Here is a 12,995-nt window from a genome sequence, read left to right on the forward strand (position 1 = left end):
ATCAACGTACCATGCGTCCGTTTGATCCGTGAGGGGGGGGGGGGGGGGGGGGGAGGGTCAACAGTCTCGCTCGTTTCTAGCGTTATAATACCGTTCACGTGACAACTGCAATTTATTCGCGGGTCGTTTAGAGCCGAACAACGACGCGTGTTCCCGCGTGCATATCACCACGTTTAAAACGACATGCGTAGGTACGCGTGTAATACTCCGCTTGTTACATACGCCCTGCGTCGAGGCTCTCTATACCGAAGTCCGTCGTGGAACGGAACGGAACGGAACAGAACAGACCAGCTGACCGACCAGGAAACACGCGTTGAAATTGCGTTTAATTTATTACCTACGTCAAGACGCGCGCTTTGTTCCCGGAGATAATCCCTCCCGTATCCCGGGTACACAACCAGCAACGCACTATAACCATGACCGGAACACACCGTTGGTCCAGCACCGCGGTGATGGATTTGAAAAAACCCGCTTTAAAGACTACTCTCCCTATTTACGCCTTATTTACCATCTCGATTCTCCCACGGGCTCGCACAGCTTACGACCACTCGATCGATCAGCCGGTGGTGAAAAGTGGTAACTAAACTGTAATACATTTTACTCTCATTATCAAACAGAGTTATTCACATCCTGAGATTGAGGGTCGTTCGCGTAATTTTGGATCTTTTTTATCTACTGATTAAGCTACTGTCTTTTGATAATCCTGCGGCGTAATTTATGACGAACCTCGTCATCGTTCCATAGGTACGTACATACATTAATGCGCGTGTATTAACGCAGTAGCGTTTGGCCTAGACGCTTACCAATCGGTCGACCGTTAATCAACTTTGTTAATTACGCATTGCACCGTGTAGACGGCGTTCAACAGCCCGGCTACAACAGCTATGTGTACGTTGACAGGCGCCAGCCGTTAAATTTAATCTTGGCGTACGGCTTGACTCACCCACGCAAGTTATTTCAAAGCTTGCGCAGGTTGATCTGAGGCCACTTCAGACTGATGAAGTAAATGCACGTACACACTTATACCTATGTAAGTACACGGGGTGGTTAACCGCTCAATGAACACCCGCTATGTAGGTACATCATAACACTCGGGCAACACTTTGAACGTGAAATACTTGGTTCGAGACAGAAGAGTTATGGGTGTAATATGTGCACCTATTTTTCCAACTTTAATCTCATACTCCGGAATATCTTTCTTATACATTGGAACAAAAAAAAAAAACTTGTTGAACGGTGCTTGTTTGAACTAGATGTGCCTTTGGGTGAAAGGGAGATGAAATTGCGTGATGATTTCTTTAACGTCAAAAGAGCGCCGTCGGACACCCTGTATAACCACCTGCCTGCCCACAACCGCGGTCGCTAAGTGGTTCATTGATCGTTGTAGGTACGGGCGGGAGCAAAACCCCTCAATCATGCCTTGCGCCGGAGTAGCTAGCCTCGACAATGGAGGCTGTTCACCTCCTCAGTAGACTGACACAACCGGTGCCACGACCGCGATGCCAAAGGCAATTTCTTAGCTTTGATTTTACCACGGAGTATGTATAAGGAGCACCCATGACGACGACGTTTCTCGGTGAAATTGTGAGATGAGATTTTTTTGTTTTCTTTTACATCGGTGTACAAAGAGACGAGAGTTATCGTAACTTCCAATTTACTTCGAGTTTCATTTTTATCACTCTATTTACGGCATCGCACGATTTATACAGTCTAAATTTATCGCTATTGAAGCCGGTTATTGAATATCCCTCATCTCGTTTACTTCTTGGCAAAGCGTCATCTTCCCGAGAAGGATAAAGTAGATTCGTCCTTTCTTCTCGAGGCTTGCGGCATGTAGTTTTGACCGTTTAAATGTCCGAAGTCAGCTACCGTGACCGTGCAACCGACCGACCACCGCCGATCGTCAACGAGCCAAATAAACGTTTCGATATTACACGGTTTGTTAAGCACTCACTTTACCCCTGCGGTAAATGCCTGGAACGGTGAACATCGCGAGGCTTACACGGTTCTCAAATCCGGTATTTTTCCAATTCATATCGGACGAGTACCTGGGAGTTTTTTAATCCCGATCTGACAATTTGAATATTGCATCTAGCGAGCGTCGATGAAGTGAAAAGCGATTTTGTTGGGTGGAAAACACAGGTCTGCAAAAAAAAAAAAAAAATTACAGCTGCATGGGATGTTTTTGGTAAATATCACGTTCTCGCGTATGCTAAATCCAAAAATCATTTCCATTTCCGTCCATCACGTACAGTATTATTGCAAAATACGTGGTGTTTGCATAAAAAAAAAAGTATAAGAATAATGAAAAAAGCACCATTTCATTACAATGAACTAAACAATATTTCTTGTAAATTGAAGCAAACAATTTCTTCATGAAATGTACTTAACATTCCGTGTTCATTCTTTTTCTCTATGAAACCTTTTCTTCTTCTCTTTTATAAGACACAGTACGAAAAACCTGTGGAGTTTTTTTGGTTGCAGACCTGTGATATTGCCGTGATCGGAGCGTTTCCGCAGGTACTGTACCTCGTTAAACGTGGATCACCTAGCGCCGTGGTTTGCGTTATTATATACTGGTTTTCGAGCCGGGATTACTTATAATCCAGCATGTATACGTATATCGTGCAATGTCCTGACTGCGCGCGGAAGTGCAGCGGCCGGGTGATGGTGACTAAAATGGAAACTGGAAAGATATTCGCGCACCGTACCTGGTTGAAGATCAAGGGGAGCTACCAGAGACCTCTCTGCATACCAACGACGTCTTCGTCTTCGTCTTCGGATCCTGCTGCGTCTCTACGTGATTGCTGCTGAATCACCGTACCTAAGCGTAATTTCAATTAGTCAAGTCAAGAGTCAGGAACGCCTCCCAGTGGATCCTGCGCATTACTATAACTTCTGGAGTAGCGGGTAAGGTTGCAAAAAAACCAGCCGTGCCTTTCCAGATCGCCTGTTCATCCATCCTCACTTGATAATTTACAAAACTGAATCAGAACTGTGAATTGTATCTAACGTCGAACCTGACGACGTCAAGGCTTTTTGAAAAAGTTCGATCATTGATTATCGGGCAAGTTCTACCTACCTACATGCCAGTTTCACGATGAATTATAAAAATGTCATAACTCTCTGCGGAGCTGAGATCCCATCAGTTTCTTACACCGATCTCTATATGCATACGACAACGACGACTCAATCAACTCTTGAATCCCGGCGAGAATAATTAATTTATGCTAATTTATTGGCCAGTGATACTAATAAGACGATGTCTTCTCGGCGCGCCCGGAGCGATGCCATCTGCGATACATATGTACTGTTGCGTATGTAAAAATCGTGCGTCTGGTGTCGTTTTGAAATATTCGGTAGAACAGAACATGGTTTCTTTGGACTTTTAATGTAGAAAAATTCGCAATTCGTATAGTTGATATCAATCAAATATTGGAACAAATGAAAGTCTGTACAATCTCTATAATACAGTTGATTCCAGCTGGTGGTAACGATAATTACACCCGTAGTTACATGTGTGGAACGTACACTCATGAGGAACGCTCGTTTCGCCGGTCGATATTTAGGTTGTACAATCGTAATTGGATCTCAAATGTAACGAGATCATTGCTCGCTGCGCCGCGTTGGGTTGCTGCTGTTGCTTGATTTAACTCTGCGAAGTCATTCATGCCGAAGATAATCGTCGCGCATCTACGCGCTCATACATGCCTGCTTAGCCCACCTTTTCACCCATTCAGATAACCGGGACGCACCTCTTCTACATGTTCCTGATCAAACCTGATGGGTTGATTTCCGCGGAATTATGATAATGGTAGATGGTTTGTTTTTTTCTTGCCTCGTTTGCTCCTTTGGTTTGCAATCCGTTCGATGAACCACCGCATGGAGTAATTATCAATCAGATTCTCTTGCGATAGATTCCGTTCATTGAGTCAAGTAAACACCCATCGAATCCAACCTAAGCAGCTGAATCCAAGTTTCGAATGTAGGTCAGGCGTAAAAAAAGAACTCTGGGAATCCATCAGAGTATAGCAATGCCGTATCGGCTGCAGAGTCGAAACAGGGAGGTAAGAGATGGATCTGAGAACGTAGGCCGAGTTCTATTCAGCCTAGCTGCAAGGAGCGATACTGATCTGTGCATTGACGAACGAAACGCAACGCAACGTAGCACAACGCGAATCGCTGAGGGCTAGAAGATTTGCTCGTGGCATAATAAGATGTACGGTTCACAAAGGCACAGGGTCCTGCACTGCACGTTCACATGTGGAATTGCATTCCAAGGCGGACGCAAAAGTACCAAGAAACATCGGCGATATCACGATAACGCGCTCTGGGCTAACGGCATGTGTTATGCCTATTAAACCCTGCATTGGATACACGCGTAGATGCATACTTCGATTCGTGCCATCTAACCATCAGGTGAATTCATCCATTCGATTGGATATCGCCGTGGGAATACTCGCCGCGCTTAAAGTAAAAAAAAAAAGGAATTTCACTAATTCCAGTCGGGTTTCCGTCCATGTTCGTCTTTCACCATGGTGTCCAGTGATCCTGAAAATGTCCTCAAATTTTACTTGTCCTTCAAAAGTCTTGGATACTATCTTTGAACTTTTTTCTGGATCCTAGATGTATTCTATTTTTAATGTCCATGAATTTGCTACGGATTTTTTGACCGGACACATCATTTTTCCGGATCCCATTCATTTCGCTGATTTCTGTTCAATCCACGTGGATGCTGCGCAACTGCTGAACCGTGAACTGAATCTTCTCCCCGGCTATTCTTAGTTCGATAAAAATAGGCATACAGGAAATTGCAGTTATTTGTCACTGCCGTTGTGTCGTATCGCTTCTTTTCGATTCAACGATAAGAATGGACACGTGACTGCCGAGCTGCAGCAACCTCGTAAAATCAGAGACCAGTCTCTCTTTCTCTCTCTCTCTCCCTCTCTCTATGTATGTATCTTTCTTCTTACGCGCTCTTTGTTCGTGTAGGTATTATAGGCACACAGGTATGACCATAGTCGCTGTATACCGCGTATTTACCCGCTGCAGCACTTGATTACGTATCGTTGACCTCGATGCACCTATATACTTATAACGCTTTTTATACCTCTTTTTCTTCATTATTCGCATTTATTTGTAATGTTGTTATACCTGCCGCGGCGTAAGTAGGTAGCTTATACCTATACCTAGTTGTTCAGGATCAGGTTAATCATGCGGATTGTCCAGCGTTGGTCCTTCACACGGATTGCGTCACTCGCAGCCCTTGTTCACAACCGATAGATGAATCACGTAGTTCACAAAAAAAAAAAAAATGTTCCACTTTTATACTCTCAAACGTTTCCATTGAAAGGCACGAAATATTTCAAAATGTCTTTAACGCAACGAGAGGAAATTTTTCCTCTCATCTCGCACATCCTTAAAAATAGTAGCTATGGTACAACAAATATGAGAAGTTTCCAGATTAGACACTTATATAAACGCGATGTCGAGTCGACACAGTTATGTTTCTCTCTAACCGCAGGATCTTCATATTATAACCTGGTGCATATTGTCTCAATTTATGGTTACCATATAGACGCGAGCTGTATATAATAATAGCTTCACCTACTCCGACAGCCACCTTTTTCAATCAAACAATCGTCCCAGCTTCGAGTCGTGAAATGAAACGGAGAGAAGAAAATAACTATGTACCTGTTAAAATATTTTCTCACAGTCAGGGATGTCTAAGGTCGGTTTTAAGCCACCGTGGATCACGAATATGTTGAGGAAGGTTGGAGACCCCTGAATCGAAGGTGCATTATGCATTACCTTACAGTGCATATAATGCATATTTATGCCGTGGGGATGACGTCAGCGTCCCGTGTCGCCCCGATTGCGTGACCAAAAGTCATTCTCGAGTCGGTCCGAGCGTGTTCGCGACCTCGCGCAAAGGTGTAAATGATTATTATCATTATTTTTCTTTATTACCAGGCAAACAGAAATAATATGAAAATTTTCTTCAATTTATATTCTTATGTTCATTTCTCGAGCGCAAAAGAGGGCGAGAGAGGAAAAAGATGAAAAAAGAATAAAATGAATCGAAAATTTTCTTCCAATTTTCTTCAACAACTCATTTATCGTGTGTTTATGGAGATCCCATCTCGAAAATTACACATGTTAAGTGAAATTGTCTCCAGGTTTTCGAAAAAAATATTGAAAAATATTTCATAATTTGGGAAAGACAAAAACACTGCTTTTTAGACTTTAAGCTCAATTTTGAGAGCCTTTCACGAGCATGAACGAAGAAAAAAAGAATGAATAAAATCAGTATGACAATATAACATGGAATGCCCCGTACAATGACATTGAAAGATAAAAAAAAGGGTAAAAAATCTGAAAACTTTGACTTTCGGTAGAAAAAAAAAATTCGAAAAGATCTGAGGGGGATGAAGCTGGATCCGATGTCGGTAATTGGTAGACTTGCTCATATGTATTCCAAGTTGTTATATTCTTATTCCACATTTCCTTTTATGAATTTTATCAACCCGACCCCACGACGGACTAACATAATCAAAATCCCAGAAAGTCTCTTGAGCTATGTTACGTTACGTAAACTCCCAAGAGATGCTGGGGTATGCCGGCGGCACCGGCACCACTAGCAGCAGCGTCATTAACTCGTAGGTAATAAACGTCTCGTAATGAATCTGGAATATGTTGAAATCCTATATACTGCACCGCGTTGCCCGCGCGAAAAAGTTTTCGCGACAACGCCGCATTACGTCTAGGCATATATAACAACGTACTCTCGACCGGTATACACGTTACAAACTGCATGTGTATTTCGCTCTCAATCCGTGTGCCAATTTCTTGTGTGCTTACGTTCGACTCATTGTCTTTGCTTTTTTTTTTTTTTTTATTTTCATTTTTATTTTTTTCTTATTCATCGTCTCAAATTTGAAAGTAACGTACGTGAGCGAAGTTTGATAATAACTTACGATTAACTAAAACTTTGCACAAGAGATATTACATTATAACGATGCAAATATTGTGCAAAGTATATTTCATTAGAATATAACATTTAAAAGTGTCGAGGCGTATATTTATACCTTCTCCTTATCGTTTATCGTCATATTTTCACGCAATTTGTAAACACTTCGACCGTCACGATAACACGATAAATCGGTCCCCTTGATTATATATCAGCAAGTTTTCTTTCGATTTATTTATTTGTTTATTTCTTTTTTTTTTTTTTTTTGCGATCACACCGTTCGCGACGAGGTTAACGCCTCAATCAGTTACTCAACATCCTCCGATCCTTGTTCGCGACCGGCTATATTCATCGCTACGTATTGTGTCCATTCGGACGGATACGTACGTGTGTACCTACGTACTACGCTACGAACGACCGTTGTTAATACATGTACCCGATTGCGGCGAGTATCGAGCGCGTTGCATCGCCCGCAGTCGGCGACCCGCCCTGACCCCGATACCACGATCCCACGTGGCGCCACGATGCACTTCCATAGGCTTATAGATCCGTATTATATGCCTGCATTTTCCAATGCATATGTATAATAATGCACGTTCGTACCGGACGTGTGCATACCTGGGTAAGTATTCACATCGCAAACTCTATCCCTCGGAATTCCCACGATTCTTCGACTTTTTCTCTCTCTTATAGATTATATGCATTATTGTGTATTACATACGGTTTGTGTCGTCGATACTTTTTTTTTTTTTTTTTTTCATTACAATTTTTTTTATCGCCGTCACGATACTGCATTCGACATATCGTGACGTATTACAATATACAGAAACGGTCGTTTTATATTATTAGTGTTTCTTTGCGTAAACGATCTTTACATTATATAAAAATAGATTGATAACGATTTTTAACGGTTCTTTCTCTATCTCTTATTTTTTTTTTTTTTGTAACGAGATCATTGCGACTTGATAAAATTTTTATGTTTTTATAGGCTATCAAGTAGCGTTAATAACGAAAAAAAAAAATATACCACAATCTTGACGGTATATATTTGTGAGATTTTTTGTGAAAAATTCGAAACTTTGCAGGCTGACCATAAAATTCACGCATTTAATACAGCTAGAATATTCTCGATTTATTATTTATTCATTTATTTATTGATTGTTCTCACGTTTTTAATCCCTATATATTCATCGCAGAAGGCTAATATTGATAATCTCTGGCCGAGGATTTTTGTGCCAACAATGTTAAATAATTCTATATCAATGTAACAGCCCTCACAGTTCGGAGAAAACACGCGTCGGTATTAAATGCATCTCGACGAGAACGATATTAGACCTAGTACATGATATATCTAGTTATATACTTACAGAGATTCTACGTAGAGATAATAATTACACAGATCCTCGTTGCGCACGCTTTGTACGCATCAACATGATATTTTATTCATATCATCCGATTCTCGCGGCTTACAATAATATTCTTTACGAAACGCACGGTGATCATCTAATACGATTTATGCTGGTATAAGGCAAGGTAGCCGAGATTCAAAGGAGTGCCTAATCGTAATCGGATATCATTTTTTTCCGAGTAATTCTCAAAAAGTTTTACCTAAGTTCGACCTCGACCTTGTCGTATACTATTTTATAACTTGCCATTACCATCCGATTTACACGCTGCCACAAAAGCGCATCGAAAAGCTTGTGAAAGCTCAACATTTATTTCGCGTTATTAGCGTTGCCTCGAATTGAAATGAAATTTATAAAAAGAAAAAAAAAAAAACACGAAGCTTGTGAAATAATTTTAAATAATCCAACTACATCGTTCGGTTTCTACATTTAAAATCATTTCTAAACGTCGTATTTCGCTCTCTGATAACTATGGTATATAATTGTTGTAACATTTATGCAATTTAAAGTCACAAACGTAAAGTTTTGTGTGTTTAGCCTTAATAATTTAAGAAACACGCTGTTTACGATAAATGTTAAAAAAATATCATCCGCCTATTTGAAATTTAACTAAACTATATACATTCGGACAAATGTTGTTAACCAGCAGACACTGTCTAACGAAAAGCGAATTATTAGTCGAGCGTAATGAACATCACTCAACGAAATTTTTCTTCATTAAAATAAAAAAACAACAAAAAAAAGCTACAACATCTGTTCCTAATTTATTTTCAGTATCGAGCTTTTTCGACCATTTTCTTGATTATCATACTACCTACACTAATATCGTTGAATTTAATGGCGTTTAAACCAGATACTCAACCGCTCGCATCACTGTCGAGCTTGCAGTCTTCTTTACTCCCCCCCCCCCCCCCCCCCCCCCCCACCTATACTTCATTCCGTTAACGACGCGTGAAAAATTTCATCGCGTCTCGCGATTCGCAAAGCCCGTAAAACCCTCCCCGTCCAATGCGTAGAACGTAATACTTTCTACGCAAATTACGGCCCGCATCGTATCCGCAGGCACGCGTGAACAGCCAGGGAAACACGTCGACTACGCTGGCGTTTTCCATAGGTAGGTGTGGTTTTAGAAAACGTATTATTGATATCGTGTTTCACCCGCTCGACGCTCGGGATTTCTATGCGAGCAACCTGCCCCCGCCGCCTGACTTAACTACCTGTCGCGGATTATCGGATGCTGTACGGAAACTTGAGGAATTTCTATCTCCTTGATTTTTTTATTTTTTTATTTTTTTTTTTCTTTATTTTTATTTTTTTTTTTTTGCGTCTGATCAGGACATGTCACTAGCAGCAGCTGCGCAACTCGCGCCACGTTTCAGGCCTCAAACAACCGTTAGTTACACGCAACTGATTCCGGCTATAATTACTGCCATATCATTAAGAACGTACGATTTATATATATATATGGAAAATTTTCATCACGCCTGTTCAGCGATGTTTCCTTATTTTTTTTTTTTTTTTCTCCCATGTTCTTTTAAATTCGAAACTGTTATTCTTTTTAGAAACTTATACGTCTTACAATTAATCAAAATCGTTTCTATCCAGTTTGCAGATAACGACCTTTTTTTTTTGTTTTTTTATGCACTCTTTTCTATTTTCCCCACAATTTTCACATCTCGTATAATTTCTGCTGACTGATCAAAGAAGAAAATACTACACGATGTGTATAATATTACATACACAACGACTATTGCGTATAAACGCGGAACATGCGTTACGGAGATTCGTTTGAAGAAGAACACGATCTGTGTGTGTATAAATATTGTATTGAATGTCATATCAAAGCAAGCACAGCTGTTAGAAATTTGCTGGCTAATGTATAACGTGTACATACATACATGTATATATATATATATATATATGCAAACGGAGGGAGACATTATATACCTGTATGTACCATGATGTTAAATGCACACATGTGTATATATGTATATATTTCATAACGATTCACTCTCTATTTCTCTCACGTCCGTATCGAGTTACCGATCATTTTTCCTCCCGATTGCAAAATATCTCTTCCCTTTTTCTTAATCCTCTCGAGGCAACGTTGCGGCTGTTTCCAGGCAGTATGAAAATGCGTGTGAAAAAATATTAATTATACACGGGATTTCAAATCGTATGTTGAAAATAATTTGTTCCGTATTCGAGTATGTTTGTGTAAATGATTTAATAGGTTTATTAATCTAGATGAAATTTCGGATTGTTTTCAGGCGCGAGGAAAAAAGGGCAAGACCTCACGCCACCGCGGAGTATTATCGACCTGCCGGATCACCTGCTTACCTGCGGTCTCACGTTACCAGGTAAATTGAAATTCCTCGTTGTAAATTGTACAATTATGTAACAATGAGATTTATAATTACCCTCGAACAACCCGAATGGTGCATGCACACACATATATTATATATATGTGTGTTATTACAACCGCCTGGTATGGTATAACTAATTACACACCAGGGGGGATGATTATTATTTATTTCTATGCAGCATATCGTACGCGTCTATATTTACATTGCGAAAGTAACATTACGCGTTTCTTGATGTCCCCGAAATCTGAAACTTGTGGAAAAAAAAAATTGAAGAAAGTCTCCAATAGGTTACAATAGCAAAACATTAAACCAACCTGTAATGAAACTTGGACAAGAAAATGCAAAAACTTGGAAATGAAGTACGGAACTTTGCGCAGTTCGCTGCGGTATCTTTGATGCAACATCGCGTGACGACGCTTCCTCTGCAATGAGAAGTACGAAAGTCTGCAATATGGGGGCGCTGCGCTAAACCTGCAAGATTTATCGCGTTCTGAAGCGTAAATATATACAAATTATATTCGGATCATACGCGGAACGGTAATCGTGCCACTTGAAGTTTTCGCAAAATTTTACTAACGATCTCAACACCACGCTCGGTCTACAATTTTATAAATCGTTGGGAACGGGTGGCAAAATTACGAACTAACCAAAACCCGTCACTTCGGAGTTTTCTTCGTCGTTTACGGATTAACCAAGATCGTGAGAAGCAATTTGAGGCTTGAAATACGATCGACTTCCGTGAACCATTCTATAACAGGTGGCCAATTTAACCATCGACAATGTATGATAAATCGAAGATTGAGGTTAGGTGGATAATGAAAGATTCCCGAGTGTCTGATTATGATGATCGCGGTTCCGGTTCTTCTGACAGTTGAAACGCATCGTTGTGCCGGTGAATGCAAATGGTTCGAGCGAGAAAATGAGGCATAAGTAGACATAAGTGGCGGTAAACGGCAGCGGTAGCCAGACGTTTTATACACCGAATAGACGAACCGGCATCGGGCTGCAGAGAGTTGACCGAGGATCCGAGGAGGAGTATAATGCGGAAGCCGAGACACACCCACACACGGAATACACGAATACGCGATTCACACGGCACAGTTGCGGAGACTATTTGCGACATGCACTCCATCGCATGGTTGTGTGAAACTTTACAGTACCTGCCTTATACAGCGATCGAGTATCCGCAACAGTTCCTTGGCTGCCGGCCTTGAGGGTTCGCCGCGTGCCTTAAACCACCATTATACGCGTCTAAACGCGTTCCACCCTGTAACGTTCCTCCAGCACCATGAACACATCGCGTGTATAACTGTACAATATTCCATTAAAATAGAAACACTGCGCCCGCCTTTACCTGCTACTTACCACAAGATTTAAATTAAGACCTTCTTCTTCGGCTACGGGAGCTCTAACTCCAGGACGTCTGATACACTCCCCGGGTGTCTTGCTTACCGGTCGTCGGTGATAAAACCGATCTTTCATCTAGGTGTACTGTTTCAACGAAAAACACCCGAGGTGTTCAAACGTTTTTGAAGTTCATGAAACGATGTTACATCCTTACTTTTCTTCCTTTGTAACTGTATAACGACGGGTAGTTTAGTGAAAGAAGAAATGGGTTTGGTCCATTTTTCAGCTTCATCCACCTTCTCGATTTGACATCCTCTCCTTATCGCTTCTCCCACCGTGCACACTTCGCGCGCATTTAATTGCTCGACCTTTTTCGAGGGTGAGAGGCGGCAGGCTTCAGGCTTGTGAACATGTGTACCGTGTGAAAGACCCGACGACGTGGAAGATTGTAAGGATAATTAATATCTGGCAATAAATTACTGCCCTACCCCCTTCCCACCCGTTGTCACAACTCATGCACCATAACTATACGGTGAATGGGTGGGCTCGCAGGTCAGCTCTGCACTTTTCTTCTTCTAATAATAATAATGAAAAATTTTTATAATTAACAAAAATCTTTTCTCATTCCACCGGGTATAAGTGGTCGCTCTTAATAAACCCGAAGAAGCACTCGAGGCAGTCACAACTTATTATACGACTTGAAATCACATAACTTGAACGATTTTCAGATCGTTACTCCCGATTGTACGAAGAACCAGTAACAGTAATTAGCGAGTTGTTACTATTGCACGGCTCTTTCGTATCTTGTGGCGGTGGCGAAACTTTGACTTTAACAACGCTGATGGTTCTGATAGTACAAGGAAACTACACCGCGTTATTGCAGTATTCCCGACTCTTAGCGGTGTA

General features: G+C 41.1%; 1 protein-coding gene across 2 annotated transcripts in view; it reads left to right on the forward strand.

The window, feature by feature from the left end:
• LOC124213094 (pleckstrin homology domain-containing family G member 4B) overlaps positions 1-12,995 on the forward strand; it is a 192,966-nt gene that overhangs the window by 112,254 nt on the left and 67,717 nt on the right. For both annotated transcript variants that reach the window (XM_046613956.2, XM_069133325.1), the window contains exon 6: positions 10,647-10,736. In XM_046613956.2, coding sequence (XP_046469912.1) covers positions 10,647-10,736 — 90 coding nt within the window. The remainder of the gene's footprint in view (positions 1-10,646; positions 10,737-12,995) is intronic.

This window comes from Neodiprion pinetum, chromosome 2, assembly GCF_021155775.2.
Source record: "Neodiprion pinetum isolate iyNeoPine1 chromosome 2, iyNeoPine1.2, whole genome shotgun sequence".
In the NCBI taxonomy this organism is placed as follows: domain Eukaryota; kingdom Metazoa; phylum Arthropoda; class Insecta; order Hymenoptera; family Diprionidae; genus Neodiprion; species Neodiprion pinetum.